Here is a 24303-nt window from a genome sequence, read left to right on the forward strand (position 1 = left end):
GAGAAGGGTCAAGGACAGGAGAAGCTGCCAAAGCTGCACAATAGATAGGTCAAGAAAGAGACTGGCCTATTGAAAAGCCTGGGAATGGTGGTGTAGTCCAAGTATTTGGCTCACTGGTGGGAGATTCTGCACTGTGGCTAATTTTAGGGGACCTTTTTTGTATGTGCAAGTACGCTTATGGGGTGTCAAAGTCAGCCAAATACAAGAGTCTCTGGCAGCTCTGCTCCATTGGCCATAGGGAAGGGGGCACAAAGCTTCAATGTGGACTGCCCTGCCTTCTAAGGGATCTGAGGGAATCTACAGTTTCTGAGTTCTGTACCTGTTCTATGGGGGGTAGACCTGTATGAAGAATGATCAGGTGAACCTTTGAGTTCACTTCTGCCTGCCTTGTTGTAGTGAGGGACAAGCCAGCCATCCCCTGACAAAGTGCTGTGTCAACATCAAGAGCACTTGGCACTAGTTTAGAAACCTAGAGTAGCTCCTCTCTCGGGCTGCATCTGCTGCTCGCCACATGAACCTGCAGGGCAAATTGTCTGCCCACTGCTTGGGCTACACCAGCCTCATCCTAGTCTGTATCTCTGACCTCATACAAAAATGACAATTTCTAAAACCTTGTACCAAAATACTAGTAACACCATGTACTTCCCTCCGTTTCAGTTTAGTTTGCTAAACCAGCATTGGCCTAAACTAAACATTCTTTGGTTTGACTAGCTTCCAAGTATTTTACCTTATCTTACTGGGCAAGATAAGTGTGTGGTTATTATGGAGGAGGCATATGCAGAAAGCTCTGAATTCATTTCTACTAGTCAAGACAATGTTCTGGCTGACAAGTTAATCACAAACAAGATCCTTTCATTAACTCATGAAAGCAAGTCACCTCAACACAGTATAGTACTGTTATGGGAGCTGCAGCTGCCACATGTTGCAGGCAAACAATCGAATCAGTGTTGTCCTGCGTTCCTGGTACTGTTAGGAAACCCCTCTTGCCTTGTGTATATATTCCCCAATTTAATGTTTATTTAGACATGTGGCGTGGCTGACATATGCACTGACTTGCTTGCTGTTGAGTGTCTCCCCTCCTAGAGGGCTGTGTGGCTCAACTTATCTAGATTATAAACAGATTCATCCATTGTGACTCCACTACATGTATACCTGTGTCTTAAACAGAAATGCTTCCAAGGTATAGTGGATGCTGTGACACGCTGCACTATGAGGCTAAGGTGCAATGAAAAGTCTGTGAAACAGGATATAGTCGGGGAGGTGGGGGATCAATCATTCAGCTGAACTCTCCTCCAGGGCTCCTCAAGCCCAACTTCACTAAAGCCAACTTCAGTAAAGGAGTATAACTAAGAGTTTCTTTGTTCTGCTTCCATTTATCACAGCCTTTTACCCTATGTGCAATGCAGCTGAATGTGTCTTAGTGACAGTCCCAATCTGGAGATTTTTTCCTAGTTTTCTTTGTAAGCAGCTCAGCTTTGTTCCTTGATGATGAGTGAGATTTGCAGTGATTCTAATCTGTTCTATTCAGGTTCTTATACTGAACCCATTGCAATGCTCTGGGGATGGCCTAGAACTGATAGGTAAGGAAAATCCGTATAAAAGTGATGTCATACCTGTGACGGCAGCGTCGTAAAAACCGCATGATCTTGCGAGCAGCTTGATCCTGCTTCTTGGTGAGCAGACTGCTTCTAAACCCAAACAAAGGAACATCAGGGCATGGGCAATATTGAGGAGAAAGGGTACTAAATAGGAAAATAATCATCCTTTGTGTACTGTGCATTTCTCACCTGGCTTACCTGTACAATGTGGCACAGTCCAGGGCTGTGTTAGATACCAACATACAAACAGTAGAAGCCCTTAAGAACCTTACATGCTACCTTTATTACATTTTCCTCTGCCTCATCTCATTTGTTGGAGAGTAAAATTCTTATCACCTGCATTTACTGTCCCTTAAATGCTCCTTTGATGTGTATATCAGCTCCTTAATTTTAAAATTGATTTTTATGCATTGCTGGTAATGCTGTCTTGAGTCCCTAAGATGCTGATTAATTTGCTTTCTGTATGAGGCCATTTGCAATCCAAGATGAGAGAATAAACTGAGTGAACTGTTCTTTAACCCAGACTCATGGAGGAACCTCAAAGCCCACAGAACTAGCACACATGCTACTATGTTCCCGTTAGCTAATCCTGCTGTGGGGATCTCCATTCGGAAATCAGGATGCTGCTCTCATTTCAAAAGCATCATCATCCAATTTTATTTATTTTGTGCTTTGGGCTTTTCCCTTGTAATGCCAGTGTCCATGAGTCACAAACTGCATCAACAGGAATAACTATTAGAAGACTAGGTTATTCCTGCACTTCTGTTCTTGCAGGACATCTCAGTGTGACTGAGACATGCTAACTTAGCTCTCCTCCTCTCTCTCCTAGCAGAGTACATTTTCAGCTCTTTACCACAGACCCACCTAAGTTTCTGTTGTACAATGGCAGCTGCTCGACTTTGTCGTCTCCTCTTCCCACATTCTTTGTAGCTGCGATAGTACTGCTGGATGAGCACGGCGGCTCGGCGGCTCTGCTGGAATTTTTTCTGCTCATAATAGCTTCGGAATTTGCTCTGGATGAGGATGGCAGCTTGTGTCATCTTTTTATAAAGTGCATACTGCAAGGGAGACAAAAAGAGGCTAAGGCATTCCAGCAGAAAGCAGGCTTCCAAGACTCTCGCCCCGCCGGAATGTGATGGGGGAAGATGCTCTCTCTCCTTGTTGCTATATGACTAGAGGCCAAACTTAGTACCTTCTCAGTGCCAGGAAGCTGTCTGAAATATGGCCCGGTGACAAACTAGTGCAGTTGTAGGGTCTAGTCTACAGTAGAAAAATTAGTACCTATAGTACAACCTCTGCCAGCAATTGTGCAGTCGTGCTGGGGGAATTCATTTATTTATATTTCTAATTGGTAACAACGGTGTAAGTACTAATATAGACATGGCACAGATGTTTTAATTTTTGAGTCATGAACACCTGTTCTGATCTTGTGTCCAGTCTACAGTAGTAGGTACTTATATTTCTAGTGCACATACATTCCAATACAGAAGTAATCCAACTGCAGATGAACTGGTATTTACTCTTAAATAGGTACAGCAACATTCACCATTACAAGATGCCAAATGCCATGAGATGAATAAAGGTCTCTGGTTCTTCTGCACACACAGCTGTTGCTGTGTCAAAACTTGCACAAACAAGAGGGGACTATGTCTAGCTAGCAGACTATAAAGGAAAAACAACGTAACCTACTAAACACAAAGTGCTGATAAATGCACAAAATATGTTGAAAAAAACATTGTCTCTAATACTTCTCAGTTATAAAAATGTCACTTTTAAACAGATCATTTAAAAACTATTTTGCTTTTCAGTGTTCATGCCATTTGCAGTTCACGCTGGTCAGGTAATGAAGACAATATTTGGGTTGCTCATATTGTTTACATCCAAATAAAAACAATATTTTGACTGAAATAATTTTTGATACTACTAAGATTTTCTCAGAATCATTTGTATTAAACCAAGCCTAATTTTGGGCCTAAACTATTTGAGAGTACCCCTTTAATCATTATAAATGAGAGTGATATTTCTCTTATGAAGTTATAACCCCATGCAATGAATTTGCAAATTTGCACTAGTGCTCACATACACTAAAAATCCCCCTCCACTACCGGGTTATTTCCAGACCAGCAATCTTTTATGCCTTTAACCTTCTATCTGTAAAACTTAATCAATGAAGAGTTGCTTTCCATTAGGGTCCTTCTGAGACATGCCTGAACAATTGATGCGCTCCATTTCTGGCTAGTTCCTGTGTGAAAGATTGCTAAACATGGGCAGAATGCTCCTCATTCAGAACCTCATGGATTAGCTCCCTGCACTGTACACAGCCCAACATCAATGGCCTGGTCTATTAACTGAACATGGAAGTTGTACTATACTGCTCTCAGCTATTGCATTCTGTTGAACAGATTTCTATAATAAGGTTTACCTTGCATAATAAAAGACATATTACCCAGCCTTCTGCAGAACAGTCAGTAACAAGGGGAGGAAGCAACTCTCTAAAGGCAAGAATTGCTTTTACATTTTCTCCCTTCAAAATAACCAATGCAAGATGGCCCTCCCTGGTACATGGAAGTCATCTGCATTCAGGAATATTTAAAATTGCACACAATTTACTTTCTAAGTGGTAAATGCAGACCTGAACTAATATGTGAAGGCCACATTTAGCATGCTGAACTGATGTGTAGAGCAGACTTTTAATGTGCGCTGGTCTTCTTTTGAAGAATATGTCAAAGTGTTAAATATCCTCAGACAGTTTGCCAGCCTTTGACTCACTGCTCATCTAATTACAGGAGAGATGTGACACATGGGCAGCAGCCATCTCTATATCTGACAGTTTTATATCATACTTCAGAGAGTTCTCCCTTCTTAAAAAACAAACAAACCCATCATATCATGGAGTAACACCAACATTTACCAAATTTCACTCTTTGGAACTGAAGCAGTTGTTGGTTGCTGGTACATTTTGTTGTCATTTTTTATTTTTTTAAATAAGCTCTTAATAATTAGATGAACCAAAGTTTGGTTTTACGTTAGCTATTTAAAAATAATTCACTCTCAGGCTGATCTTTTCTTTTCCAATTCTGAGCCCAGAGAGAACTTCTGTGGCTGAGTTACAACACCCTGAACAAAGGGCCAAAGGTGGAACAGTGACACTCTAGCTATGTCTGTCTAAACCTGCAGTCATTGATGTAACTAATACAGGGATTTAACACAGTAATAAGTTATATGAGATGAGAGACTCATAGCTCTAGATATCACTCAGGTCTGCATCCAAACTTGTCTTGTTGCCTATGCATTAAAAATCTTTGTCCAGCCAAACTCCCCCCCCCGCCCCCCCCCCACACCCTCACCCTCCCTTCAGGCTGGTGGGAGCTGGGAGAACAAGGGAAACAGTAGTTAGCTTCAGTCAAGTGAGTATCTCCAGCCAGTCTAGGAGCATGATGACAGACACATTCACCTTCCTTGACAAAATAGTGCTTTGGCCCAATATGAAGTCTTTGGTGAAGGAGGAAGCTGGGGGTGGAAGAACAGTTCTAGGAGGACACACCCATCTTCATATTACGTTAAATCTCCCCCGAAAGAACAACATGCACTCTTGTGTCTTAGGTACCCTGAAAGCATTGGAAAACACCGAACTGATACTGATTACTGCCATGGTCAGAGTGCTGCACAGGTAGGAGACAGGCTGTTACACTCACACAATATTGTCACAGGACAATTCTAACAGGACATTACTGTATTAGCAGTAACACACAAGTTGCACTGTAACTGGGAATTCAATGCACAGGTTTTTAAAGCTGAAAATTAAAAATACTCATGGATACAGACAAAGCATTGATGTCATTGTTTGCGTGGCTGTTCAGATCAATATTCCCTCATGTTGTCCATGACCATGGAGGCAAATAATGAAACCTAACAGATCTCAGCAGCACTGGGAGCAATTTAATGATCCAGAGCACTACGGACAGTAAAGGTTCTTGTTGCTTATAAAGATAATGTTAAGAACAGCTTCAGAGCAAAATGTTTCTTCATTAAGAATTAGCATTGATACAGTCCCCTCATCTCAGTCCTTCACTACTCAATAAGTGTATTTAGAAATATTAAGTGTGCTTCTATATTAACGTGATGTGTTTCTGGAAACACAACGCCATCTTTGTTCTACAATGGGGATTTGTGTTTGTCGCAGAGCAGTCTAGCTGACACACACATTCACTGCTGGGCATTATCAAATTATTTCACTGAATACCAGGTTTTCCTGGTTTGTATTGAATGTGAAAGTTTGTAACTCAAAGGGAACAGTTTCCAAGGCAGTGTTTGTTGATTCATTACCTTCAAGGCTATCCAAGTAAGCTTAGGGGAAAAACAGAAAATACAAAGTTAATGTTAGAGCTGCAAATAAAGAACTGAGAAACAAAAAACAAACACCTGACCAGACCATCTTCTCCCAAAAGAAATGGCTCCGGGTCCATGACAAACCTTGTGGAGCAATATTTGAAAGGGAATTCACACTATGATTATACGAAGCATCGCTCCAGAACGTCACTCTACGGTGATCCAACACTAGTTAGGTTCTCCCAAATAAATGTTTCTAATTGAATGGTATGTAAGGGCCTTTTCAATATTGTCATCCCAGATGTCAGTCAGTCTGAGCTGGGGGGAGAAGTGTGTTTGAACTGGTGCTAATGGGCTCATTGTTCCCATTAAAAAAAAAACCGAAAACTTATTTCCGGGTCTGAAGACTCAGCCTAAAACTTGGCTCCAGATGAAAGTGTGTGGAAAGGTTTCAGTCCCAGGACAAATTATAGCAAGTGAAAAACTGGATTTTTCATATTTTAAAATTTGACATGTGTTTTTCCCCTCCCCCTCTGCAGTCCAACTCGTCTTAAGCACAAAACCATCTTAAATTTCACAATGAAATTTGGAAAGCAACTAGTAAGAGTACAATGTAATCCCTTTGATAAATAATAATATATTAATATACAGGTAAATATGAAATACAGCTTGTTCCTCACTCCAAATGTGCAGCTATACACACACAGTTGCTTTAGTTTCAGATCACGTCATCATTGAGAGATAAGTTGCAGGACTATTTGGTAATACTATATATAACAAACCAGGGAAAATACAGAAATTAAAATCTTCTCAAGGAAACAGCTTGTGACATTAGATTTACGATGTGATTTTTCTGCACTTTTGAACTTAATCATAACACATTCTGCATATTTATCACTGCATATTGAAAAGCACACTTTGGAGGTTCTCTCTTTGCGCCAGTTCCCAATATATGTAGAATCTGCTGCCAGTATTCACAGGTGCACATTATTTCACAGAAACTCAATTCTTCGCTTACCTGTTTGTATTTTCTGTAACAACGCTGAATGACAGCAGCAGCCACTTCCTGCTGTTCTCGGAGAGGACGGCCCTGTAACAAAAAGTGAAGAAGTTACGAGTCAGCATAAAATTGCACTGAACAAACAAGAAAGAGGATGAGAGATAATGGCTCTCTGCAGCCTGAGTATGACCCCGGTTCACATTTACCATCGCAGCACCCTCCTTTTTCTAAAGAAGGGGTTTCTATTAGTAACTTATGAAGATGATGGAACACCCCCCAATCTACAAACAATGAGTATGACAGTTTGCAGGAGAGAATGAAAACAGGCAGCTGAACAAACACTTTGATGTGTACTTTCCTGCTATGCTTTGTGGATTGCCAGACTGTTGCAGAGGAAGCATCACCACATACTAAAATATGGACATGTCTCCCTTTGCTAGCTTGTTAGACAAATTTCAGCAGCATGAGAGTGCCAGGGTAACAATTAACAGGTTTACACAAGACACACTGGGAGAATTATTTTGTCTAAGAAATATATAGTCTACATTTGATTTTCTAATAGATTCTACTTCCACACACCCAAGGCAAAGAGGCGGGATGCTCCTGCTACTTACCTTGTATTTCCTGAACACTGTCTGGACGAGTTTGGCTGCTTCATAGAGTTCTCTTTGCTCATGATCAGACAGAGTTAACTGTGCAAACTCATTCTCTACCCTTTCGCTGGTGGATGCACTCAGAAATTCTGACCAATCTGCGGCTGAAGGAAGGCTGGGTTTCTCAAAAGGTATTTCACTGACTGGTGAGCCTACTGGGCTCAAGCTGGTGTTTGAAGAAGGGGTCAGGGGTTCACCGTATAGACTTCTGAAATGAGAGGCACACAAGGAACACTTTGTCACACAGAAGCAGGACTGGCATGACTAGTAGCTTATTACATTTTTATGTGCAAGGGCAAAGTTACCTCTCCAAATGACACTGCACCACCCAAAGCCCCGGGAGGTCCATGCCCTGTGACATGCTGAATGCACCTGGCTGCAGTGGAATTTGCAGGCTGAACACTGGCTTTGGGATTCTGTTCCATGATCTGTGATATTTTTGCCTCCCTCACCTTTTACATGACTCCTGTGTAGGATGGTTTCACCTCCATCTTTAAACAGCACAGAGCAAATTAACCTCTGGTGTAACTCCACTGATTCCTCCCAAGAATGGATTTAGCTCACAGTGAACTGAATGCTCCACGTATATTACAGTGTAATTTCTCTGTTTTTTTCTAATTATTATTTTGTCATTATAAAAAGGTTTGTGTGAAAGGATTTTTCAAAACAAGCAACAAATTTGTCTTTATTGAAACCCTTAATAAGGAGTTGATCTTTCCACCCTGAGCAGAGCAGGCGTCTACCCTGGGTCAATTTACTTTTTCTCCTAAGTTTAGATTTGGTACCAAGGCTGGAAAGGTTTTCTCCACTCATCTTCTAATGCATAGTATTCTGGGAATTCAAAGTCTCAGGTCGATCTTGAATTCTGCTATTTGTTTGCCATGAACTCACCATGTGAACAGCACAACTGCTTCAGCCCTTTCCATGCAACTGGGCCATAACCAGAGCAGGGAAGTGGGGCAGCTGTTCAGGGCGCAAAGCTGTGGGGGGCAGAAAAATGGGGCAGAGACATGCCAAAATAACCCTGGCAGGGGGTACAAATATGCTTGCATGCCCTGGAGGATAAAATGTCTAGTTACAGCTCTGCCATGCAGATATAACCGTGCCCAAACACGGAGTGTGCATCTGGGAAGAATTAAAGAGCTCAATTTGTTCCAGTAACTTGATTTCTAGTTTTTAATCTCAGAAATATTTGTGGATCAGTCAGAGATACAAATGCAGAGGCAGAAACTCTCAGAGGTGGCTGAGCTTCTCTCACTGTCAATAGCCCTGCGGTCTCTCCTGGGAATTGGGCAGCTCTAAAATAAGTGGAGTTAATTTCTTTGCTGTTCAGATAAGGACTGTTACATTCAGATTAGGATTTAACAACAGACTAAAGTCCATTTTAATCTTTTTGAATGATCTGGAGTTTCTGACTCCAGTGCTGTGAAATGAGTTTCATTAGGGCTGCCTTGTCTTCTATTTCTTTGTGCTGCTGGAGGACCCAGGGTTCATGGCCTAGCTACACTCTGCACTGCGATCCAACTTCAGAACCTCATGTTATTGCACATACCATTTATAATAAAAGGCAAGAATCCCAGCAGCTCCCAAAGGGGAATGTCATAGGACATAAGAAATTGGGTAAAGTGAGACAGGCGTGCACCTCTTGTGGGATGTTACGCTGCTCACTTTTTCCTTTCTGATGCAGAGGGCAAGGGATTAATGTCGCCTTGCTTTCCCAACAGAAGTCTTCTCGTAGCCTCTAACAAGACACAAAAATTCTCATGACATCTGCAGCAGTTGAGTTCATCTTCAGTGTGTGAAATTATGATGGAAGTTACTATTTAGAACAGACAGACTATTTAGAACAGACAGTCTACAGAAGTTATCTGCAAGATCAGTGAGTGTGTAGGATTAATATTGCTAATCATCATACCCTGACAATCATCACTGGGTCAGATCTGGAGGATTCTGTAGCTGAATCCATCAGCATTTTTAAAACACCTGTCACTAGGCACTTGCCATGGATTACAGACAGACACTAAAACCCTCCATCCTACTTTTGTTTTGGCACTTGGCTTCTGCCTTTGTGACCAGTGCTGGGGTTTATCTTCTGAGCCATATTTTGGGAAAATGTGTTCTTTCCCCTTTCCTGCCAGCCCCAGTGAGGGGAGGGGAGCTTTGCAGTATAACATGAAGTTAAAAGGAACTCTTCTTAACATCCTCTTGGATGTCATCCAAGAGCCTCCCCATACTCAGTACCATAAAAAGGGGCAAAACATTATGGTTGTTCTTTCAAAAGTTTACAACTGAACATTGACTTAACATAGCTTTGAAACTTTACTGTGCAGAACAAAAATGCTGCTTTCTCTTTATTTTTTAATAGTTTACGTTTAACACAGCACTGCACTGTATTTGCCTTTTTTTTGGGGGGGGGGTCTCTGCTGCTGCCTGATTACGTACTTCCAGTTCCAAATGAGGTGTGTGGTTGACTGGTCAGTTTGTAACTCTGAGGTTCTACTGTATAACTGTTTAATCCTCTGTACCTAGTGTATTTGCAACCTTTCCCCTCTCCTGCCAGCCCTAATAAAAACACTCCCTTAGCTATGTGCCTGAGTGGTTTCTGGGACCCACCATATCTAGCCCCTTCAAGGCCAACCCACTGAAGCACCTACAGTGGTTGCCTCTGAGACATGGTATATCAGGCACGCTATTGGCACCCAAGTAGTCGGGGTACAGAATAATTACAGATGTAGAGCGAAACAGACTCTGTTGTTTAACCAGCTGCACTTTCCTTGTGGTCTCAAACAAGAATCTGTTGGTCTGAAAGCATCTGTTTTATTGCAGAGGTTTGCACTTTTCCGTCAATTTACAGTTATACCTAACAAAGGAAAGCGTGAAGGCAGTTGTTTATATTGCTTGATGTTTGCATGTGCGAGACCAAGTGTGCCTGTCCTAGAATTACCTGCATTAAACCCAATAAAAAAGCAAAACCAAAGGTCAAAGAACACACACACACACACACACACAAACACACACACACACACACAATATTAGACCAGCAAATCTGCAGTGGAACGGGGACATGCCCAAGCCTGTCTTGTGGTTAGTGTTGCTGACCTTATCTGTGCAGCACTTGGTATATGATCCACATCAGCAAGGTAACTGGCCAGCCAGCTCATGGTGGTGCTAATGGCAGCACTGTCTGTCCTCTCCACCAGCGGTGACTCCATTGGCACAAAATTCTCCCGCTTGATCCTGTCAGGCGTTGCTTCAATGATGTGCTCTGCAAGTGTCATCATGTTCACCTGGGAAGGGGCAGATAAGAGCAATGTTTGCCAACTTCCTGCCAACACCTTTGTGGTGAAACAATTCACCGCTTTACCGGAGGATGAGGACAAGGGCTGCCCAGGTGTGTGGCAAGTGAGGGTTACTCACTGGACCTGATCCTGAATAGCTCATTCAGGCAAAAATGCCACTGGCTTCAATCTAAGGCTGTGTTTACACTAGAGAGCTGACAGCAGCACAGTGGCACTGATGCAGCTGCGCCGCTGTAAGATCTCCAGCATAGTTGCTCTATGCTGACAGGAGAGAGCTCTCCCATTGACACAATAATTAATCCACCCAACAAGCGGCAGTAGCTTTGTTAACAGAGGGCTGTCCACACCGGTGCTTAAATCAGTGTAACCTTTGTCGCTTGGGGGGTGGCTTATTCACGCCCCGAGTGACATAAGTTATACCGCTATAAATGGTAGTGTAAACATAGCCTTTTGACTGAGTTACAGTTTTTCCAGACCCAAAGGCCAGTGTTGGATGCCTGGGAAGGGACTGTGAATAACTTGTGATCATTAGGAAAGAGCGAAAGGCTCTGAGTGGTTTGCACTGGTTATGCTGTCAGCAACAAAGAGGGATAGAAATGTAACAAGCATGGATTCTCCTTTACAATTCTAGAGACCTCCACAGACTGAGGCCTTTTTTCTGACTGATGGAGGAGAGACAGGAGACCGAAAGCATTAAAACTTCATTTAGCGTCACTGCTGCGTACTTTCTAAGGCAGATCCAGTACCCAGAACATACCTGTGTTCCCATGAAATAGACAGTGGAAGAGAACACAAATTCAGAGTTCATGCAGTTTGTGCCACTTTACCTCCAGCCCCATTCCAATTAACTTCCCAGACTGGTGGGGGTCTCCATCTATATTTCTTCCCTTATTGCTCCCTTAGGTATTTTTTAATTTAGAAATAAATATTCATGTTTTGTATTTCACTCTTCCTTTTGCTAGACTTGACTCCTTTCTCTCTGGTTTCTATATAGTATCTAACACTATTGTATTGGAATGCTTCCAAGCATCAGGTGATCCTCTCCTGTAGTGAAAACAGCCTATGATGCAGGTTTGGGACATCACTCCCAATGTTAAAATATTTGGTTGGCAACATTTAGCACGACACCTCTGTTCCTATGACTAGGGCCTGTACAGTTGTTGGATCCGGGAGGTTCAAATAATTTAGAACCCAAGGCAGTTCCAGAAACATGAATGCATCTTTTGCAAACACCAACCACAGTGGTCCCCAACCTTTCAGACGAAGGACTGTGGCGGCGGTCGAGCATCCGCTGAAATGCCACCAAATTTCTGCGGCAAGCGGCGTCATCGCCGAAATGCTGCAGAAATTCAGAGGCATTTCAGCAGATGCTTGACTGCCGGGCAAGATGCGGGCGCATTTAGATGCGCCCGCAGGCACCGTGTTGGGGACCCCTGACCAAGCAGATCCATCCCTGTTTTGCAAGGGTTTTGTTTCCCTTTATGACTTTGGCTGTGTGGAAGAATCTCCAGATGTAGTGGGTGGGTATATTTCTGAGGCTCTGCTCTCTTGGCTGCCACTTCACTTACCACCCCTCGTTAGATCAGAAAACATATATAATCTTCCTCTCCTAAAAATTAAGCTATTTATTTCTCTCCTTTCCCCACCTTCTTTTTTTTTTGCTGGGTATTATTTTCTCCTCTACCCCATATCTTGTATATTTCTCTTCCCAAAACACTATCCATATAGTCTCTCCCTTTCCTCCTCAAATCTGGAACGCCCTTTCCTTCACACTGCAGTGATTTCCTCTTCAGCCCATGGGCACCACCTTCACCTCTGCATAGTCATTGTAGTTGCTCATTGCTGCAATGCTTCTTCAGTGGTGGTGCAGGGTTGGTATCATGCACATGTGAACTCAAAGGTGTTCAGCAGCCAAGCGGTTACACCCCTGTTGCATGAACAAAGACATTAGTCTGTAGTTCCAGCACTCAAAATGCAAGCTGTCTGAGCAGAGCTGCATCAGAATAGCCTGCATCTGTAGATCATGGAACCATAGGACTGAGCGGGACTTCGAGAGGTCCCCTGCACTCATGGCAGGACTAAGTGTTATCTAGACCATCCCTGAAAAGAGTTTGTCTAATCTGTTCTTAAAAATCTCCAATGAGAGATTCCACAATCACCCCAGGCAATTTATTCCAGCGCTTAACCATCCTGACAAGAAGTTTTTCCGAATGTCCAACCAAAACCTCCCTTGCTGCAATTTAAGTCCATTGCTTCTTGTCCTATTCTCTGAGGTTAATAAGAATGATTTTTCTCCGTCCTCCTTGTAACAACCTTTTATGCACTTGAAAACTGTTATATCCCCTCTCAGTCTTCTCCTTTCCAGACTAAACAAACCAAATTTTTTCCAATCTTCCCTCTTAGGTCATGTTTTCTAGACCTTTAATCATTTTTGTTGCTCTTCTCTGGACTTTTTTTAATTGGTCCACATCTTTCCTGAAATGTGGCACCCAGAACTGGACACAATACTCCAGCTGAGGCCTAATCAGCACGGAGTACAGTGGAAGAATTACTTCTCGTCTCTTGCCTACAACACTCCTGCCAATACATCCCAGAAAGAAGTTTTCTTTTTTTGCAACAGTGTTACACTATTGACTCATATTTAGCTTGTGATGCACTATGACCCCCAGATCCCCTTCTGCAGTGCTCCTTCCTAGGCAGTCATTTCCCATTTTGTACGTGTGCAACTGATTGTTCCTTCCTAAATGGAGTATTTTACATTTGTACTCATTGACTTTCATCCTATTTCAATAATAACATATGCAAAGTAATCCACTTAGGAAGGAGGTGTGACCACCTGGAATCTCTGCAGGAGCTCAGCTACAGCACTGGCATCTCTTGTGTCTCCTCCACTTGTACAGACCTAGAATGCTTCTTCCACCTCCTAGGGTTGCCAGGCAGCCGGTTTTTGACTGGAATGCTCAATCGAAAAGGGATCTGGGTGGCTACGATCAACACCGCTAAAAAGTCCAGTTGGCAGTGCAGGAGGGCTGAGGCAGGTTCACTGGCTGTCCTGGCTCCGCATAGCTCCTGGAAGTGGCCAGCATTTCCCTCTGGCTCCTAGGTGGAGGAGTGGCCATGAGGGCTCCGTGTGCTGTCCCCGCTCCGAGTGCCAGCTCTGCAGGTCCCATTGGCCGCAAACCGTTGATAGGGACCGTGCGCAGACCCACCTGGCTGTGCCTCCGCTTAGGACCCGGAGGGAAATGCTGGCCACTTCCAGGAGCGCCACCCACAGTCTGCACTCCTAAACTTCTCCTGCACCCCTACCCCTTGCCCCAGGTTAGAATCCCCTCCTGCACCCAAACTCCCTCCCAGAGCTCACACCCTGTGCCCCACCCCAGAACCCCAATCCCCTTCCTCAGCTCAGAGCCTGCCCCCGCCCCCTGAATCGCTCATTTCTGGCCCCAGCCCACAGCCCATACCCCCTCCCATACCCTATTCCCCCAGCTCCAACCCAGAGCCCACACCACATTCCAAACCCCTCATTTCTGGCCCCACTCTCGAGTCCTCACCCCCTCCCTCAACCCAAACCCCTGCCCAGCCCAGTGAAAATGGGCGAGGATGTGGGAGAGCAAGCAATGGAAGGAGAGGGATGGAATGAGCGGTGGCGAGGCCTCGGAAAGTACCGGCCATCTACATTAGTGGTGATGCCAACAGACTCTGCCTTTTCCTTAGGACCATGAATTTACTGCCCACTACATAGAAACAGCACTTCCTTGGAGTGACTGATGGGAAGTGCTGAGTTCAGAGCACAGTCAGCTCTCAAGCTTCACACAGCCTAGCTTGAGGTGGACAAGAAACCTTTCAAACAGGTAAAAAGGCAAGAACCATCCCCACCTCTCTGCTGCCCTTCTGTATAGAAGATAGCACAGCACTGGCTACCCAGAGCAGGGACCCTTAGCACATTCCTCTGCTTTGGTTCCATTCATTTCAAGATGGAAAATTCCATTATAGCTGGCAGAACTTTTCAAGGGAGCAGACTGTCCAACTAATACAGTGCAATGCAATGCACAACCATTCATGCTAACCGTCACTCTCACAGCAGGACTGAAAGGACATCACTTACTGTTAGAGGGGAATGTGCAGTTAGCAAGAGCCATGAACTTCTGCAAAGCATGCTTTGGGGGCCCTATAGCTGCAAGAACACCTCCCACCACAGCACACAGGTCAGTCAGGTGCAGTCTCAGAGGCTGACACTGAGGGATGTATTTGCCTCATCTGGCCTTGCAGCCATGTTAGATATGTTTACCTGCAGGTCATCCATGTGCTGTAAGCAGTCCTCATTCTCCACACTGTCCCTGAAGGAAAGCAGCTCCCCATCCACGATCTCCCTGTCAGCCATCATCAGCACATTCATCTGCTCTCGTTGACGCAGCCGGTGGGCTACGATGTCCTTCCCCAACGCAAGCCCCTTCTGGCTTCCTGTCACCTGCACCGCAGACACACCAATATAAACGTCTTTTGGGTTCCACTTGACTCCTGCCTGGCCACCAGAGCCCCGATACCCAGCAACTTCTGGGATGTGCTGAGAGAGCTCCCTGCCATAGTCCCTTATCCCTTCACTGGGGCTGATTGTCTCAGAGATGGATTGCTTGGAGCTGGAACTCTGCTTCCTGACACTTGGCTGTTCCAGGCTCAGTGCTGTGGAAAGCAGCTTCTCTTGCCGTGCCTGGAAATACTCAGGGTTCAGTTTATGTTTTTTGGGTGCTGGGTAATCTTTCTGACTCTCACTGCTGTAGTAGTTGGAGGGCTCAGACCTTGGTCGTCTTAACTCTGGAAGCAAAGAAACCATCAGTCAGGACTGAACAATTGATGTGATTGCTGAAAGTGCTCCTGTCATCTATAACACCTCCCTCCTCCCAGGAGTGCAGGTAACAGTTCAGACCATGCCTTGGGACATGCAGAAGTGACTGTCATCCTGGGAGGATGCTAAGCTGAACCACCCCTATTCCTTTCCAAATAGCTAGGATTTTGTACCTTCCTACACATTTTTACACTTGCCAATGATCCTGAGAATACGGGGAATGCGAGAGAGAGACAGGGAGCTGGGAGCAAAGAAACAGGGCAGAGATAGAACAGCTTCACTTAACATCCCCTCCACCTCCCCCAAGTAAACTGCCTGCTCCAGGCCACTATGAGTATGTCTACACCGTGGCTGGGAGTTGTGATTCTTGGCATGGGCAGACAGACTCACACTAGCTCGGCTTTAGCTGCATGCTAAAGATAGCAGTGTGGACACTGCGGCATGGACAGCAGCTTGGGCTACCCACATGAGTTCAGAACCAGGGAATTGGGCAGATTTGGACTTGGGAGGCTAGCCTAAGCCGCTGCCTATTCCACAACATACACACTGCTACTTTTAGCATACGAGCTGTGCTTGAGTTAGCGTGAGTCTGTTTACCTGCACAGGAAATCACACCTCTCAGCTGCAGTGGTAGACATACCCTGCATGTCGTGTGTTAGCACAGAGAAACCTAGAGTCAGGTTATTTTTGTTTTTACCTGTATTTGAACTGGACATAACAGTGACACCCTTCTGAGGTTCTTGAGAAGTAATAATTTCACTTTGCCACTGGGCAACCCAGCTCTCAGTGCTGGACTCCCCACTCGAAGGGCAGTGAATTCTGGGATTTTGCCCAAGCTGAACTTGCTCATCTCGCTGTAGCTGCTCCAGACACTCTGCCAACTTCACGTGACCCCGAGACCGAGCAATAGCCAGTGGCAGTCTCCCAAGAGAATCAGGAATAGAGATGGCCCTGCGATCCCACTTATACAGCACAATGGCTGCATCCATGTGGCCCAGTGCACACGCCCACATCTGAAAGAGAAAAGGACAGCTGACACATCTGTAGGTGCTTCACTCTCTTGTTCTCCTTTCAGATCACTGACAAACAGCTCTTATCAGCACAGCTTGGCAAATGCTTCAGCACCAAAGGAGAGCTTTTGTAAGTGTCACATCTGAATAAGAGGTCATTATGGAGGATTAGACAAGTCCTACTCTCTACCTCCTGGAAGAAGTAGTTGCCTGTCCAGCTATAATAAATTAAGGTGAAATTTTCTTATGAGCAATAAGTGAAACTTTCCTACGGGCATAAATCTTAACGATGCTGCAGAGGCAGAAGAGCTCAACTGCATACACGTGAATTATAGACAGATGAGCATGTGAGCAGCAGGATTAAAGCTAGGAAAGGGTGAAATGCAGGGGTCCTTACACTTCACATGAATTTTGTATTTGGCTTTCAAAGGACCAAGTGGCCAGATGGGGAGACATCAGCCATGCCATGCTTGCTTCGGAACTCTGCTCACAAAGGGAATCAATGAGCTGTGACAAGGTAGGAAACGGTCAATCAGAAGCAAACTGTGAGGCAGGCTCATGGACAGCTGGGACTTGTTAGATTTTGTATTTAATAATCATGCAAAAATCAAACATTTAGGACAATGTTAGAGAAGCAGGAACCTAGAACGACCTCTGTACAAAAGTTACAAGATGCCAGCAACTACACAGTTCTTAGTAAGAAAGTATTCTCGGGACCATAACAAATGGGCAAGTTTTAAAACTCAATGTCTGAGACAGTGCCTAATATAGTGTGTGAGCTAAGAGAATACAAATGAGTATCAATAAAGGAACCTGACCTGGTGTCTCATTAAGGTTGGCAGTAGCATCTTTGCACTCAAAGACTGCTTGTTGTCAATGTCACAGAGAGTGCAACTGTGCACATTACAGCTTTATGAAAGCTTATTCCTGTCTGTCTACTAACCAAAGAGATGGTTGAGCACATACGCACATGCACCTGTCTAAACAAGCCAGCAGGTACAGGACCAGCTCAACCCTGGTGTAAGAGGTTTGACCACACTGAACCCCAAGAAATGGCACCTTCTTATACCAGAGTTGACTCTGGCCCATAAACTTACTTCTTCACTATGGCCTTGAATCACTGCTTACAGTTGTCCATTCTAACTTTTCAGCTTGTATCAATGATTAACACACTTAAGACTTGAATAATTGTTTTTAAAAATAAGAGGAGAAAAATACTCTACACAGCACTTGGCATCTTGGGCAGCAGCATCCCAGAAGAACCAAGAGTTACAAAATTATTTGCTAAGACACTGTCTACACATTCTGTAAGAGTTATATGGGTGTGACTAGAAGTGTTACTGTAAATCAGTTTAGTCAAACCAGTGCACACTAGGGGGTTGCACTGATTGAACTAAATGGATTCTGAACCTAGTTATATCAGTGAACAAACTGTGGGTAGTCCAGCTCTGACAGTCGTCATAACCGGGTTGGTCCCAAGATATTAGAAACACAAGGTGGGGGAGGTAATATCTTTTATCGGACTAACTTCCGTTGGTGAGAGAGACCAGCTTTTGAGCTTACACATGTCACCTGAACAAGAGCTTTGTGTTAGCTCGGAAAGTGAGACAGACAAGCAACAGAAGTTGGTGCAATTAAAGATATTACCTCACATACCTTGTCAGCCCTAAGAGCATCACTCCACTTCTCACAGGAGATATGCTCATCTAAAAAGTTACCACCTGGCTTTGGGAATTAGTTTTCATTTGGACCTATTCTTGGTTCCATGCATGTTGGATGATTTGGATTTTCTAGGTTATCAGGAAATGTAACTGTGAGTTCACTGGCTTTGACACAATAGGATGACTGAGACCTCCACAAACTGGAAAACATGTAAACAGACCAACTAGTAAAAAAAGACATAAGTTCTTTTTCCTCAAGGCAGCAAAGCAGAGATGCTTGGGCAAAAGAAGAGATCTGGAAATAAGAAAACCCACCCCACACTTCTCAAAAAATTGGGATAACTATTTTGGTTTTTCTGAGAGCAAAACAATTTAAGACTTGCTAGAGTCATGTTGTTATTTATACAGCGCAGCAGTATGCAAGATACATCTACTCCATCAGACTGCAAAAGTTCAAGAGGACTGGGAACGGCAGCAAAGAAGGAGCTCATCACCCCCACCCCCACCCCCACGGAGGATCATTCTACTGTCTCGGTGGACTGAGTCACTGGCACAGAAAGAATGCTCTGTTACTTACCAGTGGAGTGCAGGAGAAGTGATCCACGTTCAAAGGGTCAACTTCCAGTTCCAAATCAATGCTGTCTGCATGCTTGGTGCTGCACAGGCAATGAGAGCAGAAATGATGTTCTGCAGCTTGGTTACGATCCTTACACAAAGCCACAGCTTTACACTCTGAGGCCTGACCACAAGAAGCAAGCACTGAACACACCTGCATGCCTGCAATGCACACTTGCTATCGCCGGTGGCCTGGGTGAGGGAGGAGGATGGGCTAGCGGATAGGGCACTGGACTGGGATGAAAACATGGGTTCCATTCCAAGCTCAACCCCAGATCTCCTGGGTGACCCTAGACAAGTCACATGACCTACCTCATGCCTCTGTTTCCCACCTGAAAAATGGGCATAACCCTTCCTTATGTCACAGCAGTGCTGCCTATAACACCATTAATGATTCTGCAGCATTCGGATATTACCGTGATAAGGGCCAATAAGTATTTAGACAAAGAGTTCAGGATCTGCCTCACAGACTGGGGCCTTCAGCTCCCATAAACTCTGGTGACAAACACTTAGGCTGTTATTGTATACCGCATGCACACCCCTACAGGCTGCTCACAAAAAAAAGGGCTAAATTAAGTGAAACACTTAACAGCACAAAGAGGGGAAGGGAAAGAGTGGCTCCAGAACAAATGGATAGGGATAATTTAGAGGGTTTATTGGGATCCACAGTAAGTCAAGTTTAAACCAGCTTCTGTTTATGAAGTGGAAGATGGACACAGGCCAGCAGTGAAAACATCAAACTTATACCGCTAATGTAACAAGTATCCAGATCTTTCACTTCCCAGGTGAGCACAATGCCAGCTCAGACATGTCAACCCAAGCAGGTTACTAGCTTCCATGTAAAAAGCTGAGGCACTCGGCCCTGGGAAACCACAACAAGGGGTAATTTTATCCCCTAAAATCAGAGAAGAAAGCTGTGTGACAGACTGGGGATTTGTCTGTGGAAAAGATGAACTCCATCTTGTTTTGTGAATGCCATTTTGTTCCAGGGGCCACACATTATTGTAATCTCTATTGTGGATTAGAGCATCCATATCATAGTGGGGGCTTGACACCTAGTTAAATGATGTCATCTATGAAGCTAACACAGAGCAACACAGGCCCATCAACTGGTTGTCTCTCAAAGGCAGGCCAACCCTAGGAACATTTAATTCTCTACACAGTAGCTTGGATGGGAGTAGAGGCTGGAGTTTCTCAACCTGGACATGTGGCCAAAGAGGTCAGAGACTACATTTAAGGGGGAATCTGCTGTGTGAAGGGAGGTCATGATTGCCATGTCAGAAGAAAGGGCTGGAGGAGAGAGAGGGCAGGAGTTCAGGACTGTTTTTTCCAATAATCTGTAACTCCTCAGTGCTTTCAAGAGTAAAGTTTCTCTCATTAAGAAACCCCTTTCCTAAAACTGATTTCCTTACTTGCCTGCCATGTTGTCCCCAAAGGCATTAATTGAGAGGCTCAGAGCATCCACAGTAAGGTAGATCTCAGAGAATGGATGAAACCAGTTGGGTGTCTCAGGAGGGCTGGAGCACTGGTTCCGATTGTACTGCAGGACCCAACTGCCCAAGAATAGTGTCAGACATGGGGGATGGTCCTGGGAGTGCACCTGAGAGCCCCAGCGTTAGGAACAATGACTGGTCAGGGGGCTCAGAAGCACGTGGAATCCAGTGGTTGGGTCCACTCACAACAGACTGGTACCCATGCACAACGGGGGCCTGGAGCAGGTTGCAACAGGCAGCATCCTCTGCAAAGTGCCAGAGAGACCCAGAAACTCAGGCCAACCAGAGTTTATACCTGCTTCCTGCAGCCTCTACGTTGACAAGTCAGAAGTCTGAAGCATTGGGTCTTACCGCCATTTGATGAGGGTCTGGATCAGTGTTGCATAGCCCTGAGCAGCAGCAAGATGTAGCAAGGTCATTCCCCGGAAAGTCTTGGAATGGATCAGGTGTTTGGACTTTGTCCAACAGGCACGACTCATCATCTTCTCACACACCACCACCACACGGCTCTCAAAGCAGCTGCCCAACGTCCCGGCCCCAGACACACACTGCAAGCAATATGCACATCTCAGAAGCTGTCATCTGGGAGGGTGGCTTGGACTCACATCCTGCACAGGGCAGGACTTGTTAGGCCATTGTGGGCATTTGCTTTTAAAAATAATGAGTGATAGGGAAGTGACAGAAGGGGATGAATGTGACATGAGGAACAAGACAAAAGCTGACAGGTTCTTTCGTTTATTTGCACTAACCTGTACTTACAGTCAACTCTATAGGGTAACTTTCCACATTAGGGAGGTCACTGCAAAACAAGTGGCATACTGGGTACAAGAGGGTGCCCTTCTCATGGACTACCTGAGCCTAGGATGAGATGCTGGGCACTCCACTCCCACCAAAGCCAGTGCCTCTCAGAACCAGACCTGGAAAGAGTACTTAAACAGGGAACAGCAGCAATGACCAAAAGCTGGTCAACAGCTGTGCAGAAAGATTCTGGGGAAGCAGAACTGCAGGTGTTCTGCCATATCTGTGGATAAAGATGACTTCAATCACTTGTATCGCATCCCTAAGAAGAATTAAATCACAAAAGGTCCTCTTAACAGGAGGTAAAGTGTGCGTTACTGCCCACAGCATAACTTTAGCAGTGCCGACAGATACTGTGACTTTGAGGTCTCTGGAGCCACAGAGATCTAGGAGTCTGAACAATTAAAAAGCCCAGATACTGTGCGCTGAGTTCAAAAAACTCCAGTTATGAGTTGCTTCTTCACTGCTACCCAAGGCACCGTTCTCTCTGGTCACCCAGAACTCCTAGACTAGCTAATGTCTTTGATTTTCTCAGTGATTATCAGGTGACAGACCCCTAAATATGCAATTATTACCAATGAGTTTCCTGCCAGCCCCTTCCCTGGTTTATCTGTTCTGTAGGCTGGAATGTGCTTCCAAAGACAGGAGCTGAATAATGGGTGCAGTGCTGACTCAATCAGAGCTATAAATGCTGGATGTCCCTCACAGACCAGAGACTCTGAAATGGAACTGCCCAGTCCTATATGCTTAGGGCCTGGATTTCTGTTCCAGCACATCTCGCCAGCTGGGCACTTCTCTCCCTCCCCAAGGGTCCCCCATTGCTGCTATGCTCCTCATCCTCAGGTACATTTTAAAACAGACTCCAAGTTACAAGTGCTAATGGAGCTCTTTTTATGTGGCGAGCGAACCTCCTCCACCCCCCGCCCCATGCTAATCCCCTCCTGTCTCATTGGACTATGTCAACATTTAGATGGGAGAAGTTCTAGGAAATACTGCAGATAGCATACTGATGAATCAATAGGTGACTCTTCCATCTGAGCAAGTACTGAACCAGTGCAACAGCTCTGATGTTAGGCAGCTGTAGGAGGTGCAGTTTTCAGAATGAGATATAAAGCCAGCTCCTGCCTATTTCTGGACTGTAACAATCCCATGGCATTTTTTTGCATAACCAAAGCGGTTAGCTCCAGAGCAATGGTCAAATTCCACCTCTGGTAACTTCTTTGGTTGCATTAAGTTCCCCAGCAGCTTTATCTGCTGTGGTTCCTACACTGTTCTTCACTTCTGGCCCTAAACTCTCACGTTGCTGTGTGCACGTTCGACCCCTCAGGGTGAATGAATTCCCAGGGTGGATGTACTGATCCCCATTTATGGTTTGTATTGCAGTAGTTATGTTTGTAAATTGCTTTGGACCCTTGTGAATCAAAGGTGCTTTTGACTGTCAAGTAAATATAAACAAAATGTAAAGTTTAAAATTTTAAAAACCCTGAACTCAAAGGGAACCCTCTTGCTCAAAGGCCAGACCTTCTGCTAATGTCAACACTTGTTTTGTAACGTGCCCCACTGTACCTAAGTATTGCAGCAGCACACACTGACCTGCTACACTGTCCATTCCTAAACACAACTGGGAGTGTTCAGGGTGCAAGGTGAGCTTTAATTTAACCTCCTGGCTTTGTCACTGTGTGACAGCCCGAGTACATAGCATGCGCTAGTTCTCTTCCTTAAAGGAGTTCACACTGAAAAGACAAAAGAAATTCCTTTCTAGAAGTGCAAGAGTTAACTTAAGAGATTTGAAGAGTTCCTCTGGGAGTCATTATGTTATACTGTGTAGCTAGTTAGTTATAGACCTTTTAAAACAGGTATTTATGCAATTTCGTATTTAGGTATTTTTCAGATGAAAATTAGTGAAATCAACACCCTCCCATGCCAGTTACTGGGAAGTAATGGATATAATTTAATAGTAATGGATATAGTTAACCCAAAATGCTACTTCAGAGCAACAGATGACCTGTAGGGAAATGCACATTTGAACAGAAATACTGGGAAGCAGAAAAAAAGGTCTTATGAGAAATAATGAACCCTACAAAGAAGATATTTCACTTAAACACCTCAGCTTCCCTGTCAGTCCAAGACACCGAAGCATGCCCCTATTACAGGCCAATCAGTTAACTCAGGATCATTGTGTACAAGTCTTTCGATACAAGCTATAACAATATATCCAACTTAAAAGCTGCGCAGCTGATAGCTCTGTCTTCATTAATAATAAAACTTTGCCTTGGTTCAGCCTTTAGCTTCACAAAAAGCGTATGGATACCGAGACACCTTAAGTCTACCAGCCAGCGATAAGTCCTCTGGAGTAAGTTATGCTCAATTACATTTGTGCCACCCCACTGACCTGACTTGCACTGGTGTGTAACACAGCAGAAAATGGCCTCTTTTCAGCAGGCACCAGTATCATAACTGCTTATTTGCTTTAAAGGCAGGAGCTGTTTCAGTGGACATTAAGAAATGGACCTGCTCAGTGGGAGTGCCATGCTGGCTAGGGAGGCAGAGTGAACCTAGGTGTTGGCTTGTGGAGAGCTCCCAGATCTGACTGGGAGAGGCAGACCTGTTTGGGGTGGGAGGGAGGAGGAGAACGGGCACCCTAGAGGGGGATGAGTGTCTACCTGCTAGTGGGTTATTGTTGCTGTTTGATACCACTACAGCCTATCCTGCTGCTGTTCCTGGCATGACAGAGACTGCCTGGCTGCTTGGCTCCTGGGACCAAGGCCGGTACAGATGTTGGAGACAGTGTATTTCTGTTCTAGGATATTTATTAAATAACTATGGAAATGTATGAGAAATGTGGTTCTTTCATATTACACTGCACTATATTACTAACAGAGTGATTTATCATTCTGATTAATCACATAGACAATAGTTAGTCCAGATAGTTTATGAAGCCAGTGGGGTTGTGTATAGCAGCTTGCACCCTCTGTTACAAGCACACATCAAACAACTGCCTGCC

At 44.6% G+C, this 24303-nt stretch overlaps 1 protein-coding gene and 1 long non-coding RNA gene across 22 annotated transcripts in view; one reads left to right on the forward strand and one right to left on the reverse strand.

Annotated features, from left to right (window-relative positions):
* LOC127038747 (uncharacterized) overlaps positions 1-24303 on the forward strand; it is a 59072-nt gene that overhangs the window by 30889 nt on the left and 3880 nt on the right. For 4 of the 12 annotated variants that reach the window (XR_007770776.1, XR_007770783.1, XR_007770777.1 and 1 more), the window contains one exon: positions 2428-2579. The exons of 1 other annotated variant lie outside the window; for it this stretch is intronic. This is a non-coding gene — a long non-coding RNA (uncharacterized LOC127038747). Of the gene's footprint in view, positions 1-2427; positions 2580-3406; positions 3579-5201; positions 5918-6925; positions 7009-16797; positions 16860-24303 lie in introns of those variants that run through there. 7 more of the 12 variants (XR_007770778.1, XR_007770784.1, XR_007770779.1 and 4 more) reach the window with 5 other exon arrangements.
* CAMTA1 (calmodulin binding transcription activator 1) overlaps positions 1-24303 on the reverse strand; it is an 863171-nt gene that overhangs the window by 24080 nt on the left and 814788 nt on the right. For 8 of the 10 annotated variants that reach the window (XM_050931584.1, XM_050931583.1, XM_050931579.1 and 5 more), the window contains 10 exons: positions 20853-21049; positions 18971-19049; positions 16420-16735; positions 15168-15691; positions 10680-10867; positions 7542-7788; positions 6946-7017; positions 5925-5945; positions 2463-2656; positions 1614-1688 (listed from right to left, as the gene is read on the reverse strand). In XM_050931584.1, coding sequence (XP_050787541.1) covers positions 1614-1688; positions 2463-2656; positions 5925-5945; positions 6946-7017; positions 7542-7788; positions 10680-10867; positions 15168-15691; positions 16420-16735; positions 18971-19049; positions 20853-21049 — 1913 coding nt within the window. The remainder of the gene's footprint in view (positions 1-1613; positions 1689-2462; positions 2657-5924; positions 5946-6945; positions 7018-7541; positions 7789-10679; positions 10868-15167; positions 15692-16419; positions 16736-18970; positions 19050-20852; positions 21050-24303) is intronic. The other 2 variants (XM_050931581.1, XM_050931580.1) reach the window with 2 other exon arrangements.

This window comes from Gopherus flavomarginatus, chromosome 21 (assembly GCF_025201925.1).
Source record: "Gopherus flavomarginatus isolate rGopFla2 chromosome 21, rGopFla2.mat.asm, whole genome shotgun sequence".
NCBI lineage: Eukaryota > Metazoa > Chordata > Testudines > Testudinidae > Gopherus > Gopherus flavomarginatus.